The 23,630-nt window shown below is 37.0% G+C and overlaps 1 protein-coding gene across 7 annotated transcripts in view; it reads left to right on the top strand.

Moving 5' to 3' along the window:
* The window catches only part of ACAP2 (ArfGAP with coiled-coil, ankyrin repeat and PH domains 2), a 177,032-nt gene that overhangs the window by 93,784 nt on the left and 59,618 nt on the right, over positions 1–23,630 (top strand). For all 7 annotated transcript variants that reach the window (XM_073023764.1, XM_008009595.3, XM_038003092.2 and 4 more), the window contains 4 exons: positions 9,241–9,299; positions 11,961–12,144; positions 17,189–17,233; positions 21,008–21,103. In XM_073023764.1, the coding sequence (XP_072879865.1) occupies positions 9,241–9,299; positions 11,961–12,144; positions 17,189–17,233; positions 21,008–21,103 (384 nt within the window). The remainder of the gene's footprint in view (positions 1–9,240; positions 9,300–11,960; positions 12,145–17,188; positions 17,234–21,007; positions 21,104–23,630) is intronic.

The raw sequence follows: 23,630 nt of genomic DNA, 5'->3' as shown, positions 1-23,630 counted from the left end.
CCTTCAGGTTCCTTCTGGCCCAGGGTGTGTCTAAAAATATCATCCAGGAGTTAGAGCCTAGAATGGGGACCTCACGACTCTGCCTGGTGCCTTATTCAACTGTGGCTGAGGTGGTATTTATGTTGCACAACAGAGTCCTGTTTATTCTTTCCTCTCCTCAAGGAGAAGGAAGGAATCTCTTGGAGCTGGGAGCCTTGCTGCCTTTGGTTGGGGAATGTGTGACACAAGCTCCCTTAGCCACACTGGCTGGTGTCTCACTAGGTCATGTACCTCCAAGTCCACTGGCTCCGAGCCCAGCACAGCACTACAGCTTGCCTAGGAGTTACAGTCCTTGTGACCCAGCCTGCCTTTTCATGTTATTTAGGACCCCAGAGCACTTCAGCCTGTGGTGGCCAGGCTTGCGGAAACTCCACTTCCACCCTCCAAGCTGTGTGATTGTCCGGTCCCGGGGCTGGTCTCAGTGCTGCATTCATCGGCGCTGGCTGAGTCCTGCTGGGGTTGGCAGCGCCGCATTCCGGCGAATGGTCCCACGGTGGCTGTGCCCTTTCCATGCGCAGCACAGATTCTTCCTCCTGCCGGGTGGTTGCTACGAGCGCATGGGGGAGGGCTGGGGCCAGCTATTGAAGACTGTCTTTTCTATCCTTTTCACTGCCTCTTTCAACAAGACGAAGGTAAAAGCAGATACTATGATTGCTCACATGATTTTTGGTTCTTATGAAGGTGCTTTTTGTGTACGTGGTTGTCAAATTTGGTGTTCCTGCAGGGAGGACCATCAGTGGAGGCTTCTGTTTGGCCATATTGCTCTGCCTTTTGTTGCGATGAAGTCTTATTATGTTCCCTAGGCTGTTCTCGAACTCTTCGCCTCTAGTGATCCTCCCATCTTGGCTTCCCAAAGTGTTAGGATTGCAGGCATGAGCCACTTTGCCTGTCCCTGAATAATATTTAAATAAATCACAGGGACTTTAAACTACAAAATGTGTACTTAGAGCCAAAGACGCCTTACTTGTAAGAACTGAAAACGGGGATAATGCTGTCTATGGATATGCAGCCTATTCTTTTACTAACCTTTCTGGACTAGATCTTTGAAGTGCATCTTAGCTTTCATCCTTTCCTGAAGAGAGCAGAGATAGTGCCGCTTTAACTGTGTTCATACATGTATGAGGAATAACTTTAGTGTGAGCTGTTGGTTTTAAAGAATCATACATTATTCTGTGCACTTTTGTAAGTTCATAATGAGCAGATTGGTCAACTGACATTTTTGATTATTTGTAATATATATGTTGCTTGGAATAAAACTGTTAATTTCCAGAAATATAAGTGAACCTTAGCTTTTCTGTTGGTGGCTTTTAAACTTTTATGATGGGAAAATGTGTGAATTTTCTTCTGGGAAGGTATAGACTACAGATTTAGATACCAGTAGACTAATTGCAGAATTTCTGTGTAGCAGTTTAGTATAGCAAAGACTTAGCTGTCCATGAGGAAGGGCTTTAAGAACAACAACAACTACCAAAAAAAAAAAAAAAGAAAGAAAGAATTAGCTGTTAGGTAGCGGTGACTTGAGAATTGGCAAGTCAGAGACAGAATCGTTGCTTTATTGACAACATACTTTTCACACTAATGGAAGTATTGAAAGTATATAGCCTACATTATTGTGGCTGGGTGCAGTGGCTCACGCCTGTAATCCCAGCACTTTGGGAGGCTGAGGTCAGGAGTTCGAGATCAGGCTGGCCAACACGGCGAAACCCCGTCTCTGCTAAAACTACAAAAATCAACTGAGCATGGTGGCACATGCCTGTGTTCCAGCCACTCAGAAGGCTAAGGCACAAGAATTGCTTGCCGAGATCATGCCGTTGCACTCCAGCCTGTGTGATGGAGTTATGCTCTTGTCTCCAAAACAAAATCAGTAAATAGCCTAGATTATTGACATCTAATTTCATGAAATACTTGTCATTCTATTCAAGTGTATAGAAAATTTAATTTTGGTAATGTTACATTTTAAAGGCAATAGCATCCTGGATATAGGTATGGGCCAAGGTTTCATGATGAAGTTGCTAAGAGCAACTGCAACAAAAGCAAAAATTGACAAATGCGATCTAGTTAAAGAGTTTCTGCACAGTCAGAGAAACTGTCAACAGAGTAAACAGACAACCTATAGAACAGGAGAAAATATTTGCAAACTATTCATCTGGTAATGCTCTTACATCCAGAATTTATAAGGAACTTAAATTATAAAGAAAAACACAACCCCATTAAAAAGTGGGCAAAGGACATTAACAGACATTTCTCAAAAGAAGACGTACATGTGGCTAACAGTCATATGAAAAAAAGCTCAACATACTGATTGGAGAAGTGCAAACCCAAACCACAGTGAGATCCCATCTCACATCAGCTAGATGAGATACCATTGCTGGGTATATACCCATAGGAATATAGTTCTGTTACGAAGACATATGTATGTGTATGTTCATGCAGCACTATTCACAACAGCAAAGACATGGAATCAATCTAAATGCCCATCAGTGGTAGACTGGATAAAGAAGATGTGGTACATATACACTGCGGAATACTATGCAGCCATAAAAAAGAATGCGATCGTGTGCTTTGCAGGAACATGGATGGAGCTGGAGGCCATTATCCTTAGCAGATTAACATAGGAACAGAAAACCAAATGCCACATGTTGTCACTTATAAGTAGGGGAGCTAAATGATGAGAGCACACGGACACATACAGGGGAGCAGCATATACTGTGGCTTTTTGGAGTGTGGAGGGTAGGAGGAGGGAGAGGATCAGGAAAAATAACTAATGGATAGTAGGTGTAATACCTGGATGATGAAATAATCTGTACAACAAATCCCTGTGACACGTTTACCTATGTAACAAACCTCCACATCCTGCACATGTACCCCTGAACCTAAAAGTTAAAAAAAGTTGAAAAGCAAAAAAGAGAAAAATGTTCTGCTTTTCTCTTTGGAATATAATGATTTTTAAAACAGCTTTATTAAGGAATAATTGACATAAACTGCATAGTTAGAGCATACAAATTTGATAACTTTTGAGATCCACATATCTCCATGAAATCATCACTACAAATAATTTAGTGAGTATAACGATCATGCCTTAAAAGTTTTTCTTTGCCACTTTGTAATTTCTATTTCTCTCTCTTCTTCCCTCATTCCTAGTCTGTCGTGAATATGTTTTCTATCATTATTGGTTTGTTTGCATTTTCTAGAGTTGTATGTAAATGGACTTTTGTGGTCTAGTTTCTTCAGTGTTGTTATTTTGAGATCCAATTATATTGCATGTTTCAGTCCTTCATTCCCTTTTTATTGCTCAATACGATTGCATTGTATGGATTTATCACACGTTTTAAAATCCATCCACCTGTGGATGGTTATATTAGCTGTCTACTGCTGTATAACAGATTATTTGAAAACTCAGTGGCATGAAACAGCATGCATATCTTACAGTTTCTGGGCCAGGAATTTGGGAGTGGCTTAGTTGGGTGACTCTGACTGAGGAATTTCATGAGATTGCCTCCGTCTCTGGTCCTCTGACCAAGGAGCCTCTTTGCAGGGATGCTTGATTGAGTGTCCTTATGACATGGAATCTGGTAACTGCTAAAACAAGTGATCCAAGAGCAGCATGGGCAAACAGGGAGCTTCAATGCCTTTTTTTTTTTTTTTTTTAAAGACAAAGTCTCACTCTGTCGTCGAGGGTGGAGTGCAGTGGCATGACCTTGGCTCACTGCAACTTCTGCCTCCCAGGTTGAAGTGATTCTTGTGCCTCAGCCTCCTGAGTAGCTGGCATTACAGACGTGTGCCACCACAGCCAGCTAATTTTTGTATCTTTAGTAGAGTTGGGGTTTCACCAGATTGGCCAGGCTGGTCTCAAACTCCCAGCCTCAAGTGATCCGCCTGCCTCAGCCTCCCAAAGTGCTAAGCCACCGCGTCTGGCTGGAAGCTTCAATGCCTTTTATAACCTGGTCTCAGCAGTCACACGTTGTCACTTTCTTCATGATACTATTTGCTAGAAATAAGTCACTCCATCCAACCCACACACAAAGAGCGAAGAACTGGGACTGCTTTTGAAGAAAGCAGTGTTAAAGAATTTGTTGTCGTATTTTAAAACTACTCAGTGGACTTTGGGGTTGTTTTTAGGTTTTGACTATTACAAATAAAAATGCTTATTAAAATACATGTAAAAATCTGTGTAGACATATAGTTTTATTTATGTGAATAGCTAGGCATAAAACGGCTAGTTTGTAAGATACTGTTATGCTTAAATTTTTACTGTTTTTAAAGTAAAGACTATAAACCATTGCTAAGAGAAAATAAAATATTTAAGTTCTTTTATTAATGTTTATATTAATTTTTAATACAGTCACGCGTCATTTGACAACAGTGATATATTCTGAGTAATGTGTTGTTAGATGATTTCCTCATTGTGTGAGTATCGTAGAATGTGCTTAACACAAACCTAGACAGTGTAGCCTACTGCACACCTAGGCTATGTGGTATAGTCTATTGCTTTTCGGCTACAGACCTATACAGCATGTTTCTGTAATGAATACGTTAGGCATTTGTAACACAATGGTAGGTATTTGTGTATTTAAACATAGAAAAGGTACAGTACAGATACAGTACTATGATTTTATGGGACCACTGTTATATGTGTGGCCTGTTTTTGACCAAAATGTCAGTATGCGGCACATGACTGTTTTACATTTGTTAAAAAGGTTAATATCTGTAAAGGAAACCTGCACAAATGTTGTTTTGCAGAGTGGGTTGTACCATTTTCCATCAGCAGTGTACGAGAGTGCGGGGGTTCCACGTGCCCGCAGCACTTGGCATGGTCACTGTTTAAAATTGTTTATGGTTTTAATTTGCATTTCCTTATTAATAAGTAATGATGTTGAGTATTTTGTTTCTTTGCCATCTATGGATCTTCTTTGGGGAAGTGTCATCTTTTGTTCATTAAAAAAATGGATTTAGGCTGGGCACAGTGGCTCACGCCTGTAATTCCAGCACTTTGGAAGGCCGATGCGGGCGGATCACAAGGTCGGGAGATCAAGACCATCCTGGCTAACACGGTGAAACCCCGTGTCTACTAAAAATACAAAAAAATTAGCTGGGCGTGCTGGTGGGCGCCTGTAGTCCCCGCCACTCTCGAGGCTGAGGCAGAATGGCGCGAACCCGGGAGGCGGAGCTTACAGTGAGCCGACATCGCGCCACTGCACTCCAGCCTGGGGGACAGAGCGAGACTCCATCTCACACACACACGCACAAAAAAAGAAAAAAAAAAGAAGAAAATGGATTTATCAGTTGGGGTGGTAGCTCTTGCCTGTAATCCCAGCCCTTTGGAAGGCTGAGGCGGGCGGATCACTTGAGGTCAGGCGTTCATGACCGTCCTGTTGTTTTAATGTTCAGTTTCTGTTTGGTCATTGCTGGTCTTAGAAATACAACTGATTTTTATATTTTGACTTTGTTTCTACAGCCTTCTTAAACTCACTTATTAATTTTAGCAGTTTTTTTTTTGCAGGTTCCATAGGGTTATCTATAGAGCTGATCACATCATCTGTGGATAAAGACAATTTTATATTCTTCCTTTCTAATCTGTATGCTTTTTATTTCTTGTAAAAATTTATTTATCGCATTGCTAGAATTTCTAGTGTAATGTTGAATAGAAGTGATGAGTAGACATTGCTGGCCTTGGTCCTGGTCTGAGGGTGAAAGTAGCCTTTTGCCACTAGCCAGGGTGTTAGATACAGAGTTTTCATATGTCCCCTTTGTTGCACCGAGGAAGTTACCTTATATGTCTGTATTCCCGAGAGTTTTTAAAAATCAGGAATGGATGGTTTTTGTTCCGTTGCTTTTTTGTATCTATCATACAGTTTGTTTTTTAAGTCTGTTAACCTGGTGAGTTACGTTGATTTTTTTGAATGTTAAATCCATCTTTCATTCCTGGAATTTATCCCAATCGATCATGATGTATTTTCCTTCTTATGTATTATTATGATATGTCATTACTATATATTGTTAAGAATTTTGGCATCTATATTCATGAGGAATATTGCTTTGTAGCTTTCTTTTCTTACAGCATCTTTGGTTTTGTTCTGTATTCTCAGAGAATAGATTTTCTGATAGAATTTTTTTCTGAAGAGTTTATGTAGAAGTACTGTTCTTTCTACATTAAATGTTTGGTAGAATTCAGCAATGAAGATGTGAAGACATCTTTGTGGAGTTTTTCACATTTTTTCTTTTTATTTTTAATTTTTAATGTATTTGTAGGATGTGTTTTCCTTTTTATTTATTTTTTAAGGTGTGTGTGCCATTTCCTTCTGATACTTTATAATTAGAGGTTGAAACTGCTTTACAGTTGACATCCATATACTCGCCCCAAAGGTATATTATGCTGCATTTGCTTTATCACATATCTATTCATTTATCCTCCCCTCTGTCCATGCCTCAATATTATTAATGCATTTTAAAATAATTTATAGACAAAAGAACATTTCTTTTTCAAATAGATTCCCAGGTTTAGGGTTTTTTTTACAGTTCTTTCTTTCTCTCTGTCTTTTCTTTTCTTTTTCTTTCTTTTCCTTTTCTTTTCTTTTCTTTTCTTTTCTTTTCTTTTCTTTTCTTTTCTTTTCTTTTCTTCTTTTACTCTGTTGCTCTGGCTAGAGCGCAGTGCAGTGGCATGATCACAGCTCACTGCAACCTTGGACTCCTGGGCTCAAGTAATTCTCTTGCCTTAGCCTCTTGAATAGCTAGGACTACAAGTGTGTGCCACCATGCTTGGCTCATTATTTTATATATATATATATATATATATAGAGAGAGAGAGAGAGAGAAATACAGTGAAATGCAAAAATCCTATTTGTATCATTCAGTTAATTTTGGCAAGCCCATCCACTTATGTAAGTCAAATCCTTTTTAAGATACAGATCATTACCATTATCCAGAAAGTTCTCCCATACTATTTCTCAGACAGTCCCAACCCACACCTCCAAAGGCAAGTCCTGTTCTGATTTTCTTCCATAAAGTAGTTATGCTTTTTCTATAACTTCATATGAATGGAATCATATTGTACATATGTGTGTCTCTCTGTGTGTGTGTGTGTGTGTGTGTGTGTGTGTGTGACTTCTTTTGTTTGGAATAACATTTTTGATATTGGTATTGTTGCCTGTTTCAGTAGTTCTCTCTTTTTAATACTTTGTAGTATAACTTAATATAATGTCATATTATTGCTTTATGCCCTACTATATGATCAATTCTCTTAAATGTTGTTAGTGTTCCTGAGAAGATTGGATGTTCTCTTTTCATTGGTTTTATGTTTCTCTGTCTTTTCAACCAACCTAGTTAATATGCTATTTGTTTCTTCTTTATTCATTTAAAAATCTATTATTTCATATTTACACTGTCATTCTTTATATTTTAAAGTTATTTTTAAATTTAAATATAACAAAATTGATTTTTTGTGGCATATAACTTCATGGGTTTTGACAGATGCATATAGTTGGGTTTCCACACCAAAGTCAAGATGTTCAGCAGTTCCATCAACTCCCCAGAAACCCTCATGTTGCCCCATTATTAACCCTTCCATCTTCCTCCTGTCAGTGGAAATCGCTGATTTTTCATCCCCTCAGTCTTGCCCTTTCCTGGATGCCATACAAATTTTGTTTCATTTAGCAAAATGCATTAAGATTCACCTATGTTGTTGGCATGTATTAATAATCGTTCTTTTTTATTGCTGTATGAATGTATCATAGTTTGTTTCTATATTCACTGGTTGAAAGACATTTGGGTATTTTCTATATTTTGGCAATTAGGAATGAAACTGCTATAAACATTTGAGTACAGGTTTTTGTGTGAACATAAGTTTTAATTTCATTTGGCCAAATACCTAGGATTGGGATTGTTATATTTCATGTTCATGTAATTTTAACTTTATATGATATGGGACGTTTTAAACGGTAGACTGTGTCTTTTAAACTCTGTTCAGGGTATCAGTTTCATCTTGAATGAGACTTGATAGTTTTTGTCTTTCACAAAATGTATGCATTTCATCTGTTGAATTTGCAGGCCTACAGTTGTTTCTTAGCTTCGCAGATTACCTTTTTAATATACATGCAATCAGTAATAAAGACATGTCTCTCCTTCATAGTGTTTGAAATTTGTGTCTTCTTTCTGATCACTGTGGTTAGAGGTTTATTGATTTTATAATCTCTAAGAACCAAATGTTTTGATTCTTTGATTTTTCTCTGTTAACTTTCTATTTTCTATTTAGTTGACTTCTCTGATCTTTATTATTTTCTTTCTTCTGCTTACTTGGGTTTAGTACTTTGAGTTTAACATAATACATACAAAATTTAATTTCTCTCTGGAAGTAAATTGACAGATTTTGAAACGTCCAGATTCCTGGGGAATGTGTGTATGGTGGTATTCGGGAGAAAACGGAAGACAGAGCTTCAGAGATAATGAAATTGTGGTATTTTTAATTAGTAGAAGAATGGAGGATTTTCTTTTGGATATTGATCTTTCTGCCTGTTCATCTAACTTTCTTTCAAACTCTGAATGAAGTGTATCTGTAAATTATTAAAGGTGGAATCCCCACGACAAGCATTTGGATGTTTATCCTACACAGAGCCATCTGTGCGAAATACGTGGCATCTTTTAAGTTGGGCAAAATACTATCTGGAGGAATCAGATTTCATTCTTGTCTCTACTGTTAGCAGTTACTTAACCTGAAGGATGATATAATGTTTACTTGAATTCAAAATACTCATTTAAGTCTGCAAGTCTTCCCAAATGAGTAACCTCTACCTCAGCTAAGGTATATGGTGTTTCTGGAGTTGTTTTCATTTGGTATGCTGTGGTATATTGGAGTAAATAATTTCTGTAATGTGTAGAGCAGAATTTGTATTCGTGTTTTAGATTGTCTTCCAAAGCCTGAATTAGAATTAAGGAACTACATTGCTCCACTGTTTGAGCACTCTATTTAAATATTAAAGCAGGTTTGTTTTCCTCTGTAAATAGAAGTAATATTATTTCTGAGAGATGAAATTGGCTTATCTGTTTTGGGTTCTATTTTTAAATAGTTATTTCTTTTGTAGTCTTCAAGAAGAAATATAGGCAGTATTAGAATTGGAGAATTGATGAAGGGGTATGGTATTTATAGCACGATAAGAAAATTATTTTGTTTACTTTTTTAATCACTTAATATTACATTTTATTTTTTAGATCCTGTTTGACCAAACTCAGAGATCAATTAAGGCACAGCTTCAGAACTTTGTTAAAGAGTAAGTCAATTGCAGTGAAGAGGAAAGAAAATTAACTAGTTAATGATCAATCTGCGAATTGGTATCTTTTGGAAGAAGTTATATACCGTGAATTATTGAAAATATTGGTGTTTTTATTTGCTTTGTGAAATGTATGCTTCATTTCTTCCTGAATTATTCTATAAGTAGATCAGACCTGATATCTTTCAGTGAATCACTTCTTCCACAAATACGTGTTCTGGAGGATACTTAGCTAGGATACATAGCTGTAGGTTTAAAAAATATTTTTAATGTAAATAATCTAATTGTTCTTTCACCATCAAAGAAAACCCCAAAAGTGGATGAAATACTATTAGTTATTGTAGTTGAAACTATGTTTTCCATTATTTCAGTGTTTCAGTGTGGTGTTTTCTTTGAAGAGAAGATAATGGAATATATGAGAATGAGTCATGAAAGTACATGATTTTTAGACCCTGGTGTGGTGGCTCACACCTGTAATCCCAGCACTTTGGGAGGCCAAGACGGGAGGATCACCTGAGGTCAGGAGGCGAGACCAGCCTGGCCAACATGGAGAAACCCCATCTCTACTAAAAATACAAAATTAGCTGGGCGTGGTAGCGCATGCCTGTAATCCCAGCTACTCAGGAGACTGAGGCAGGAGAATCGCTTGAACCTGGGAGGTGGAGGTTGCAGTGAGCTGAGATCGCGCCATTGCATTCCCGCCTGGGCGACAAGAGTGAAACTCTGTCTCAAAAAAAAAAAAAAAAAAAAAAAAGTACATGATTTTTGTTACTTATGAGTATTTTGTGTCACATTCATCACATTTTCTTTGTGAAATAAAATAGAACTGGAAATTTTAAAAATCAGAAATTTCCAAATTAGGAAAAGTTTTTCTTTTTCACATTAATAATACAGTTTTTTCTCTTTTGATTCCTGGCTGGGAATATATAAAATTACAGATAAAGTTTATTATAATAGAGCTGTACGGTGGTGTTAGATCTCATTAAGATAGTACACTGTTTTTAATAGGTTAGAATTTGTTGTTCTGGAGGTTATGTATCACAGTTTCTTTTCTTTTCTTTTTTTGTTTTTTGAATATAGAGACAGGGTCTGACTCTGTTACTCAGGCTGGAGTACAGTGGCTTGATCATAACTCACTGTAACTTCGAATTCCTGGGCTGAAGTGATCCTCCTGCCTCAGCCTCCTGAGTAGTTAGGACTACAGGCGTGGACCACTTCTGGCTAATTTTTCTTTTATTTTTTATATTTGTAGAGGCAGATCTCACTATGTTGCTGAGGCTAGTCTCAAACTCCTGGCCTCAAAGCAGTTTACTTACCGTAACCTCCCAAAGCACTGGGACTACAGGCATGAGCCAGTGCACCCAACTAGATTCTTTATAAATTACTTCGTGATAGATTAATGCTTAGAATGTCTTCATAGAATGCACACATACAGTTTATGGCTTCTTTTGAGGAGTTGAATGTCTTTCTTACATATACTTTATTGTGATTTTTATAAAATCATTTGTCTTCAAGTTATTTTACCTAGCTCCCTAGTAGAAAAATAAAAGCAAAGGGATGTTATGTGAGTAAGGTCATTAATGAACCAAGTGTTTCAGATTTTCAGACTATTGAAAGGGATACTGTTATTCTTTGCTGATGTAATGGTTCTTTCAGAAATTGTTGTGTTCCAGCCTGGGCAATAATGTGAGGCCACAGAAATAAAAAATAAAGATTAGCCTTGTGTGGTGGCATGTGCCTATAATCCTAGCTGCTTGAAAGGCTTGAGGTGTGAGGATCGCTTGAGCCCAGGACTTTAAGGCTGTAGTGAGCTATGATCTTGCTATGAGAAATGAATGTTGTTTCTTAGAGTGTGGTCTGTAGACCACCCGTAGTAGTAAAATCACGGGTGTGTCTTAAAAATAAACTCCTCAGATTTCTAGGATTTTTCCTGAAGGCTAAAGAATTATAATCTCTTGGAAAGAGCTCTGGAAATTACATTTTTAATAAGTGCCCTATAGTGATTCTTATGTATAGTACCGTTTACAAATCATTTGGTTAAATAAGGGTACGTATCCCTGAATTTGTCTTTAGAAAAACAATTAACTTTTCCTTTATGTTTCTGTAATGTTAACTTGATAATTTATTGTCACCTCAAGTTATATAGATTTAATAGTGAAATTTTAGCTGACTTCATCAGGTTTTATACAAAATTGAGAAACAGTACATATTTTAGTTTGAAGAGTGAATGTGTTTCAGTGTGAGGTGAAACAAAAAATGGAGGAACATAGGAATTCAATTCTAAATGTTATTTTGCTAAAGTTGTTTGTTTGTTTGTTTGTTTTTGAGACGGAGTCTTGCTCTGTTGCCAGGCTGGAGTGCAGTGGCGTGATCTCAGCTCACTGCAACTTCCACCTCCCATGTTCAAGTGATTGTCCTGCCTCAGCCTCCTGAGTAACTGGGACTACAGGCATGTGCCACCACACCCAGCTAATTTTTTTGTATTTTTAGTAGAGACAAGGTTTCACCATGTTGGCCAGGATGGTCTCGATCTCTTGACCTTGTGATCCACCCACCTCGGCCTCCCAAAGTGCTGGGATTACAGGCATGAACCACTGCGCCCGGCCTGCTAAAGTTTTTTAATGAAGCAAGTTATAAAAGTTTCACTTTTTCTTTTTTTAGAGATCTTAGAAAATTCAAAGATGCCAAGAAGCAATTCGAAAAAGTCAGTGAAGAAAAAGAAAACGCATTAGTAAAAAATGCCCAAGTACAAAGAAATAAACAACATGAAGTTGAAGAAGCCACCAACATTCTGACAGCAACAAGAAAATGTTTTCGACATATAGCCCTCGATTATGTGCTTCAGGTATGTAGTTTCTTACTGTGTAGGTTTTCAGACAGTGCTTACTAAATAGGTTGTTACTTTTGAGTGATTGCCCTAAGAAGAGTAAATAAATACTTTTACTTTGAGCTTAAAGTTAAAACATAATCTTTCGTGGAAAATTTCCATCTGTATAGCTCTAGTGTATCTATGTGTGTATGGATATATATTCCTTTGGTTCTGAGTTCTGCCTCTTTTCTTTTAACTTTATATTCCCCATTTAAAAATGTTAAAAATCTGTTTATTGCTGTATTTTGTTCTCTGGAGTTGTTATATCAATTTAATTATCTTTTATACCATTTTATTATTTCAGTGAATTTAGGGGTACAGGTGGGTTTTTGGTCACATGATGAATTGCATAGTGGTGAAGTGTGGGCTTTTTTTGTATCTGTCACTCCAGTAGTATACAGTGTACCCAATAGGAAATTTTTCATCCCTCACCTCCCTCCCAACCTTCCCCCTTTCTGCGTCTCCAGTGTGCATTATACCACTCTGTATGCCCCTGAAAACCTACAACTTAGCTTCTACTTATAGGTGACAACACACGGCATTTGTTTTTCTGTTCCTGTGTTACTTCCTTTAGGGTAAGGGCCCCTAGTTCCTTCTAAGTTGCTGTAAAAGACATTTATGGTGTTCAAGTTTTTACTGGCAATAGGGAAAATATAATTTTCAGTAATTGTGAGTGATAATAACATCTTTACACTTCCTATTTCTTCAGATTAGATTCTTAGAGGTGCTAAGGTTCACCATATTGCCAAATGAAAAATCTTTCTAGAAGTAGTATTACCATATTTTTGCATTAGGTGCTGCTTTTAAAAACTAGAAATCTGTATTTGGTATATTGCTTGGTGATCTTCCAGTCTAATTTATAACTGAAACTAGTTTGAATGTGATAGGTCTCCAAAGGTATTTGAAACATGGGAAAAATGAAGGCATATTATATTGCTTGTTTCTATATATCATGGAATTTAAAGCAAAAAACCTTGAATGCTTAGGGAATTACCTCATATAAATCTTCTTTTACAAAACAGTAGTGGTTGTCTTCAGAGATTGTTTACTTCACAATGATCGCAGAGTATTTCTTAAGAAAAAATGCCAAATAGAAATTAGTAATTAAAAATTACTTAGGTAACTTTGCAAAACAATAGAAAATTAACTAAGTTTTTTTCCATTAAGTTCCTGTTCAGTAAGTGGGAAGTTAAAGTTTTAAAATTAATTGACTGTACTTTTGGAGGAAAGGTTGCTAGACTGGAGTAGGCTATTTCCTGGGTCCTGTACCTACCTCACATTGTACCATTTTCTGCTGTAGTGTGAGTACTCGCTCTGCCTAACCCACTAAAATGGCTCATGCAGAGGTTTTATTCGCTAAACATATTTCAGTTTTTAACCAACTTGGCTATTCTGTTTTACTCCTTCTTGAAACATTCTTTTATCTTGATTTATCTGAAACTGCTTTTAGGTCTTCCTCCCAACTTCTGTTTCTTTTCCAGTTCTGTCTTGGGCCTCACTCCTTTGCCTTTGCACTTTCCTTTCTAGTGTTCCATCTTTGGTTTTATTTTTTCTTTTCTTCATTGTTTTCTGTCAGTCTCATCATGCCCCTTGCTTGAATCACTACCTGTTATAAGTAGATGACCAAATGTTTTTTCACAGAGGTACTTCGTTCTCGTGTTCAGAACTGAAATCTCTCATCTTCCAAAATGGCTTCTCTTTCCCTTTTGCCGCCCTTATCTATTTGAATGGTGTCACTTTTTTACTCTCATAGAAGTTTGAAATGAGAGAATTATGTCAGATATTCTCCTCATTCTAAGCCAGTATATGTAGTTGCCAAAATGTCTTGAAAATTCCTCCTACGTACCTCTTAAATGGGTTCTTTCTTCACCTTTGCTGCAGCCCTAACCAAGCCTTACCATATCTTGTCTGGAGTATTAAGGTATTCTCATGAAATTGGTCTGCCTTGCGTTGCTTTTACTCGCCCTGTCACTAATTCATTCTGTTTTATGATCAGGGTTACTCAGACTTCTCCAGGCCAAAAGGAATAATTTTTGCCCCTGCCTTCTCTGTGTGCCTGTATTTTCGTACACATTGCAGTTAGACTACTTACATGTTATTGCAAATATTTATTTATATGTTTTTTCTATTTCTAGATTGTGTCCATAGCCTCTAGTCCAGTGGTTAGAAAATAGATATGTAGTAAATGGTTTTTGAGAGAGCGAATGGCTTAATGTTACAAATTTTATAGTGAGAGGATTAGCTAAAATTTTCATTATTTTTAAACTTATATGTTATTTTCTTGGGTATCCATATGTAAGTTAGGAATTCTCACACTGCCTCCTCATGCCCACCCCCCCAACAAATACCTATTAGTTTGTTTGATTTTTCTGATGGGAACTATTTTATCATTTTATGGCCTTTATTTCATTTATGTCTACTTTAGAGAATAGTAAGTAATAAATATCCAAATGTATAAAGTTTGTCTTAACTACTCTAAATATTTGAGTTTACTTCTTTCCTCTAGTAATTTAAATGCTATATAATTTAATTATATAATATAAAAATCTATTTTATATAGCATTTTATTTTATTTATAACATTTAAATTTAAAAATTTTATATAGCACTTCATTTTTTTTCAAATAGAAAAAAGGACATATAAAACAGGCATTTTAACATTATTCAGCGTTTGAGTAGTAGGCTATTTGCAGCTTCTGCTTTACTTAGAGCATTTGAAAGTAAATATTGTAGTTCTCTAAACTGAATAGGCTTTGAAATACATGTAGAAGAAACTAGGCTTTTGTTTTTGTTTTTGTTTTTGTTTTTTTGAGAAAGAGTCTTACTCTGTTGCCTAGGCTGGAGTGCAGTGGTGCGATCCCAGCTCACTGCAACCTCTGCCTCCAGGGTTTAAGTGATTCTCCTGTCTCAGCCTCTGAAGTAGCTGGGATTACAAGTGCCCACCACCATGCCTGGCTAAGTTTTGTGTTTTTAGTACAGACAGGGTTTCACCATGTTGGCCAGACTGGACTTGAACTCCTGATCTCAAGCAGTCTGCCCACCTCAGCCTCCCAAAGTGCAAGGATTACAGGCATGAGCCACTGCACCCAGCCAGAAACTAGTCTTATAGTTAAGTTACTTAGATTTTTCTTGTTTTTTTTTTTTATTTATTTAATGCTTTAAAATTATTTGATAAAACACAGAATTCAGTCGGAAGGACATATTAAAAAGATATTTTATAATCTTTTGACAGTATTGGCAAAGAGTGAGTGATTCTTTTCTTAAACATTTCGTTAAGCTGATACATAATAACAGACAAAAATAAAATGTTTATTGTGAATTTCTAGAGTTGGGAGAGATCCCCTAAAAGGCAAATCTTTTAATTTATTGATCTTTCAGTAAATTTAGTCTAATTAAAACATTTACTTAAAATCTGGCCAGGTGCAGGGGCTCATTCCTGTAATCCCAGTGCTTTGGGGGGCCAAGGCGGGAGGATTGCTTGAAGCAAGGAGTTTGAGACCAGACTGTGCAACACAGTGAGAACCTATCTCTACAAAAAGTAAAAAAAATTAGCCAGGTCTGGTGGTGTGCACCTGTAGTCCCAGCTACTCAGGAAACTGAGATGGGAGAATTGCTGGGGGCTAAGGCAGGAGGATTGCATGCCCAGGAGTTCGAGGCTGCAGTGAGATCTGATTGTGCCACTGCACTCCGGCCAGAGTGGGCAGCAGAGTGAGACTCTGTCTCTAAAAACAAAACCTGTTAATTTATTTAAGAAGTATTTATTGAGTGCTTAGTGTATGCCACTACAGCCGGGAATAAGGCAAAGACCCTGCTCTCACTAGAATTTACACTTTGGTTAGGGAGACGACACAAATCAGAAAATATAAGGTAGTTATGAATGTTCTGAGTAAAATAAATAGGGTTGGTGTACTAGACAGTGCATAGGAAGCTACCTTACACCTTTGTGAGGAGACGGTATTTAAGTTGAGACCTGATTGGTATGAGAGAGCCTGGTACCCATCTAGGCAGAACATCAGAACATGTAGACAGAACAGCCAGTACAAAGGCATTGAGGTGGGAGTGGTCCCAGGTTGTGGTTGGAGTACAGAAAGGGGGAAAGTAATAGAAAACTAGGTTGAAGAGGTGAGGTAGGTAGGGGCTACATCACAGTGGGCCTTGCCAGCCATGGTAGGAAGTTGGAGGGTGTTAAGGTAGAGGTAACGTGATCTTATTTATATTTTTTTAAGGTGGGCCCGGCGTGGTGGCTCACGCCTGTAGTTCTAGCACTTTGGGAGGCCAAGGCGGGTGGATCACCTGAGGTCAGGAGTTGAGACCAGCCCGAGCAACTTGGAGAAACCGTGTCTCTACTAAATACAAAAAATTGGCTGAGCATGGTGGCGCATGCTGGTAATTCCAGCTACCTGGGAGGCTGAGGCAGGAGAATTGCTTGAACCCAGAAGGCAGAGGTTATAGTGAGCTGAGATCGCACCATTGCACTCCAGCCTGGGCAATAAGAGCAAAACTCCATCTCAAAAAGAAAAAAAAAACAGAAAAGAAAAAAAAAAGCGGACTGGTTGCTGTGTGTATAATGAATTGTAGGGAGTCGAGAATGGAAGCAGATGGAAGCAGAGGAGAGACTAATTCATAGCCTTTTGCAGCAGTCTGGAAAAGACATGATGGTGATAGTGGTAAAGTGATGAGAATTTGCATTTAGGTTGTATGTTGAACTTTGATGAGCAATGAGATAAAGAGGGTGGGAAAAAGATGGAATTCTCAGAGTTTCAAATGTCAAAATAGTTCCATCACTCTAATATTTAAATAACCAGTTTTTCTTTTAGCTCAGAAATGTATGAGAATTTCACTGGAATGTTTGTCTTAACTGTGTTTTGCAAAAGGATAGTTGAAGGATAAAAAAGCTCGAACTTTGTTTTTATTTGCTTTTTGGAAAAGTGTTAAGCCATTAAAATAAATTTTATAATATTGCATTATGGATTAGCTTTAAAATAATGCATGGGTGATTAACCACATGTGTTTTCCCTTAGATTAATGTTCTTCAATCAAAAAGGAGATCAGAAATCCTAAAATCAGTAAGATATTAATTGAAATGATGTTTTAAATATTTTAATATGAAACTAAATGTACATATTTAGGTGTTGAAAGAACATCTGCTATATACATGATAAGGTTTATGATTGCTCTTCTTTTTTATCTTCATCTGTATTTCTTACGTGGCACTGAACTTCTTTGTCTCCTTCGTGTTCGAGTTGTTTGTGTGTCTCGTCTGTTGATACACTGTGAGGTCCTTAAAGGGACACTCTCTACTGTTAAACGTTTTTGTTTTCTTTTATCCTAATATGTTGCTTTACATGCACTAGATGCCCAGTACCATTTGGTAAATAACTAAAAATGTTTGGTGTAAAAACCTGTGAGAATATTTCAGAATTTGTTTCGAAAGTTATGAACATAAGAAACTGTTACACTTAGGTTTTGAATTTTTTCTCACTTGTTTTGCGTTAAAATTTTTTTGCCCAACCTCTTTCAACATATTTACATTTTTCTCTATGATTTTTGGCATTATTTGGACTTTAAAAATATTTGAGATTGAGGATTTTTATGAATAGTATCATTTTTGGAGAATTTTTCCCTTAGAGTTGATGGTGGATCATTCTTTTGGTTTGTTCTTTGGTATGCAGTTACAGAATCAGTGGGATGAAATTGGGGGATCACTTTTTTCCCTGAGCCTCTTCACCCCATGACAATGAATTTTTTTTTTTTTTTTTTTTGCGGTGGGGAGCCGTTTTTTTGGTCTTAAAAGCTAACGAAGGCTGTCTGTGGTGGCCCATGCCGGTAATCCCAGCACTTTGGGAGGCTGAGGCAGGTGGATCACCTGAGGTCAGGAGTTCAAGACCAGCCTGGCCAACATGATGAAAACCCATCTCAACTAAAAATACAAAAAAATTAGCTGGGTGTGGTGGCGGGTGCGTGTAATCCCAGTTACTTCATGATGCTGAGGGGAATTGCTTAAACCCAGGAGGTGAAGTTTGTAGTGAGCCGAAATCGTGCCATTGCACTCCAGCCTAGGTGACAAGAGCAAACTCTGTCTCAAAAAAAAGCTAATGAAGAAGTGTGCAGGGCATGATATGGTATGGCATATCATATCTTTATATTTTGATAACTTTAGTAATAATCTCTCAACTCTGAATTACTTACTGACTTTTCCCCCAAAAGGCTATATTTAAGTAGCCTTAGATCCTTGTCCCCACCTAGCTTTTTTTCTAAATTGTATGTATATATTTGTGTTATAAATTATCAGGTAAACACATTGTACTTCCTGTTTTTTAAAAGATAATGTTTATACCCCATTTGTTTTCGAGATTGACAGTAATGTGTATTAATTGTAGAAAATTAGAATGTGTATGAAGAAAAATAAAAATGACTTACTAGTTCTGCTACCAAGGGGAAGCCACTATTAATATCTTGGCATACATCTTTGTCTTTTTACTCTCTATGTCCGTCCTTGTGTGTGCGTGTGTGTGTGTGTGTGTACATAAACTTGAATATATGCCTTTTAAAATCACATTTAATGTTTTAATGGGAATCATTCCTACATACTATTTTATAACTTTCTCTTTTCACTAATACACTGCAAAGTTATATGTCATTAAATATCCTTTATTTAATGATGGCGTTTGTGGCCAGGTAGAATTCTGCCACCTAAATATCCTAGGGTTTGGCACATGTTTTTTGTAAAAGTCCAGGTAGTAAATATGGTGGGTTTTACAGGCCTCATGGTCTCTGTTGGAATTATTCAACTGTGCTGTTATAACGAGAAAGACAATATGTAAATGAATGGCCATTGCTGTGTTCCAGTAAAACTTTATAAATAAACACAAATTTGAATTTCATGTAATTTTCACATATCATAAATTTCATTTATTTTCATTGTCTTTAAATCATTTAAAGATGTAAAAACCATTCGTAGCTCATGGACTATCAAAAAGGTGGTGAGGCCTAATAAAGTTTGCAGGTCACAGTTTACTGGCCTTGAAGGAATATACCATAAATTAATTTCACCTATTAATGGATATTCAAATAATTTCCTTGTTTTTGACATTAAAACATAGCTTTGTCCTCATCATTCTAATGAATAATCCTATTATTTTCTTAGGATAGATTTATAAAGAAGATATTATATAGTCAAAGAATTAAGACTTTAGAAAAATATTGTCAAATTTCAAGAGTTATACAATATTTCTTCTAATATTGTGTGAAAATGGGTTTTTCTCCACATTGTACCAACACTGAGCATTCCAGTTTTTCCCCCCATGCTGCCCCTAGTTTGTTGGATAGAAAGCACGATCTCATTATTCAGTTTTGCATTTTGTTAATACAAATGAGTTTGAACGTTTTTCCGTGTTTTTTGGCCAGTTAGGTACCTCATATGTCATTTGTCTTTTTTTCTGTTGGAGTGTTCATCTTTTTCATGTTGATTTGCAACATCTCTTACATCTTAAGACTGTTAATTCTTTGTCATGTGTTTTTCCCTAGTTTATCGTTTGTCTTTTAATATGCTCGTTTTGCATTTTGATGTACAGGCATATTTTATATTTTTATGTAGTCCTAGCTATTAATCCCATCCCTCTTTTTAAATTGTTAATTAATTTTTTAAAATAATTTATCAGTTTTTATTCACAAATTTGTGCAATGATCACTATTATCTAATTCTAGAATAATTTTCCTCTTCTGAGTTTTATCCTTTTGCCTCTGTGTTTTAATGTTTTTTTTTTTTTTAAGTAGTTTTTTTTGGAGGATTTTTGAGTATTAAGGACTTTATGACCTATTTTAGACTTCAGAAAATTGAACAGATGCCACTTGTTAAAAATAACATGGATGTTTAGAATATTTTTTCAGTATTCATTTAATTATATAATTCCTTCTATGTAAAAACTTAATTAAAATGAGGGTGATTTTTCTCTTTAAAATAGGTAAAATATGGGAAAACGTGGACAAATCTCTGCTCATTAATGTCAGCTTTTTAGATTTGTGGAATGAATGTAAACAAACTTCCATATTGGCAAATTCAGTTGACTCATTTTATTTTGGTATCTTGAGAGAAAAACCAGCGTTCTCCTACTTTAGGTTGTGCTTGGTGCTCTAGTAGATTGTAAAGTATTTGTGTTTTATTTTGAGCACTTTATATTTCTCTTATCTTTTTGCCTTTTTTGCAGTTTAAGGTTTGTCAGTGAGCTTGTTTGAAGGAGCACATAAATACTTTATAATGGACTTAGGAAAATAGTAGAGTTATTGAAAATTGGATTATTTGAATCTGCTGTATACATTTTGATCACCTAAATATAGTCTAAACAACTAAAATTTTGAGCATTTAAAAAATTTTAAACCACTGGGAAATTTCTTTTAAATAAAATTTATTTTCATTGTATTTGAAAATATTTTTGAAATACTCTTTTAAAACAGATGACTCAGTTTAATTTTCAAATAGGTTTGATGAACTGGGCACAGTGGCTCACGCCTGTAATCCCAGCACTTTTGGAGGTGGAAGTGGGAGGATTGCTGGAACCCAGGAGTTCGAGATCAGCCTGGGTAACATGGCAAGACTTTGTCTCTACAAAAATTAGCTGAGCATAGTGGCACATGCCTGTGGTCCCAACTACTTAGGAGGCTGAAGTGGGAGAATCACCTGAGCCTGGGGAGGTACAGGTTGCAGTGAACTGTGTTTGTGCCACTGCATGCCAGGCCTGGGTGACAGAGCAAGACCCTGTCTTTTTTATATATATAAAATATTTCAGAATGTCTATCTACGAGTAGATTTTAAAATGGTCATCTTTTTTTTTCCCCTTTAGATGTTGTCATTTATGTATGCCCATTTGGCCTTCTTTCATCAAGGATATGATCTGTTTAGTGAGCTTGGACCCTACATGAAGGATCTTGGTGCACAGGTACTGTTGTGGTATATTTCTTGATTCTGTTTTATACACTGGTATTTGTATTTTTAAAGAAATTTAGCATATTGGAGGTGTGTTAGTCTCTTCTCATACTGCTATAAAGAGCTGCCTCAAACTGGGTAATCTAGAAAGGAAAGAGGTTTAATTGACTCACAGTTCTGCGTGGCTGGGGAAGCCTCAGGAAACTGACAATCATGGCAGAAGGCAAAGGGAAAGCAAGGCATCTTCTTCACAAAGCAGCAGAGGGGAGAATGAATGCAAGAGAAACTACCAAACACTTATAAAACCATTAGATCTCGTGAGAACTCACTATCACGAGAACCAGCATGGGGGAAACCCCCCGCATGATTCAGTTCCCTCCACCTGGTCTCTCTCTTGACACATGAGGATTATGGGGATTATAATTCAAGATGAGATTTTGGGTGAGGACACAGCCAAACCATATCAAGGAGGACTTGATGTTTTATTTATTTAATGAAAATGAAGTTGGATGCTATAGCAGATTTATATGTGGGTTAATACTCAAATGTTTGCATTTTGGGTATACCCAAAAAATGAAATCAGAGGTAAAAAGAACCTTATGTTATAGTTTGTATATGAAGGTATTGAAAAGGAGAATTTAAAAACAAAGTGTGGCCGGGCACAGTGGCTCACACCTGTAATCCCAGCACTTTGGGAGGCCGAGGCGGGCGAATCACAAGGTCAGGAAATCGAGACCATCCTGGCTAACACGTTGAAACCCCGCCTCTACTAAAAATAAAAAAAACTTAGCCAGCCTTGGTGGTGGGCGCCTGTAGTCCCAGCTACTCAGGAGGCTGAAGCAGGAGAATGGCGTGAACCTGGGAGGCGGAGGTTGCAGTGAGCCGAGATCACGCCACTGCACTCCAGCCTGGGCGACAGAGCAAGACTTCATCTCAAAAAATAAAAAATAAACTAAAAAATATAAAAACAAAGTGTGTGTTTTGCAGTCTACATAACTGGACTTATTTTTAAATTTCATACATTTGGATAATTGAATTATTGTTCCAATTTGCTTTTCAGTTGAGTTAGAGCTCTTTTTTATTTTCTAAAAACTTGTATCTTGTTATTTGAATAAAAAAATTTTAGAATCTTAAAATTGTAGAGCTCTTGGGAACTTTTTCATTTCATATAGTCACATGTGGCTATCTATGGCTATGTGTAATAGCTCTATACATATATATACAAATTTTATATGTATAAAAATGTCGTTATGTTCAAACTATTTTTTCATATCTGATCATAACATTATATTAGATGTGTTCGGGGGACTTTGTTTTTTGTTAATGAGCATTCTTTATTTAACACTGTTGATTTTTAGGTGATTTTCTTTCTCAAGATGTTTCAGTTTAGTTTCCAAGAGGAGGGGACTGATGATAAAAAATAGAGTTTAGGCCAGGCACAGTGGCTTATGCCTGTAATTCCAGCACTTTGGGAGGCTGAGGCTTGCAGATTACATGAGGCTGGGAGTTTGAGACCAGCCTGGCCAACATGGTGAAATCCCGTCTCTACTAAAAATAAAGAAATTAGCTGGGTGTGGTGGCATATGCCTGTAATCCTAGCTACTCAGGAGGCTGAGGCATGAGGTGGAGTTCTCAGTGAGCCAAGACTGGGTCATTGTACTCCAGTCTGGGTGACTGAGGGAAACTCTGTCTCAAAAAAAAAAGGAAAGAAAAATTGAGTTTAAGGAAAAAGGTAAGAGTGGAATGGGAATTGCATTTACTGACCAGAGTATGTGTGAATTGTGGGGGGTGTGTGTGTGTGTGTGTGTGTGTGTGTGTGTGTTGAGACAGGGAAGGACATGTAGGGCATATGCCATGGATTACATGTATTCTGTTTTCCGCCTCTACATAACTTACTCTCTTGGGAGAAGCCAACAAGGCACCACACTCTTAATCTCTGTGCTGAATACCTTGTGTGTGTAACAGTTGGGATGAGGTTTGTTTGCAAATAATAGAAAACTGAGAATATTAGTAGTTTAAAAAAGAGAGTTTTATTTCTCTTATGTAAAGTTAAAGACATGGTATGGTGGCAACTTGGTTAGCAGGAGTGCAGGCTTCTGTTTTTTGATTCTACCTCATAGTTCAAAGTGGCTAATCAAGCTTTAGCTAACATACCCAAATTCCAGCTAATAGGAAGAAGGAAGGGAGAATGAAAGATACGTTTTCTCTTTTTAAGCACATTTCCTAGAAATTGTACATATCACTTCTACATACATCCCAATGCCAAGTCCTTAGTCACAGGGTCACAATAGCTGCAAGGGAAATTAACCTGAATGCCAGGTAGCCACGTGACCTGCTAGAATTTAGGGGTTCCATTGTTAAGAAGGAGAAAATAGATATTGAGGGACAGCTGACCTTTTCCACCATATAGGGAAGGGTCAGAGTGTTGCAGGAACATATAGACAGGACATGTAAGCTGGACCTGGGGGGAAGGAGAGAGCTTCCTAGGTTTTAGACATTCCTCACATACTATCAAATACTAGATTACACTGTCATCTTAT

The sequence above is a fragment of the Chlorocebus sabaeus genome, chromosome 15, assembly GCF_047675955.1.
Source record: "Chlorocebus sabaeus isolate Y175 chromosome 15, mChlSab1.0.hap1, whole genome shotgun sequence".
NCBI classification, from domain to species: Eukaryota; Metazoa; Chordata; class Mammalia; order Primates; family Cercopithecidae; genus Chlorocebus; species Chlorocebus sabaeus.
The sequence above is the reverse complement of the archived record's forward strand: the minus strand, read 5'-3'. Positions and strand labels throughout refer to the sequence as shown.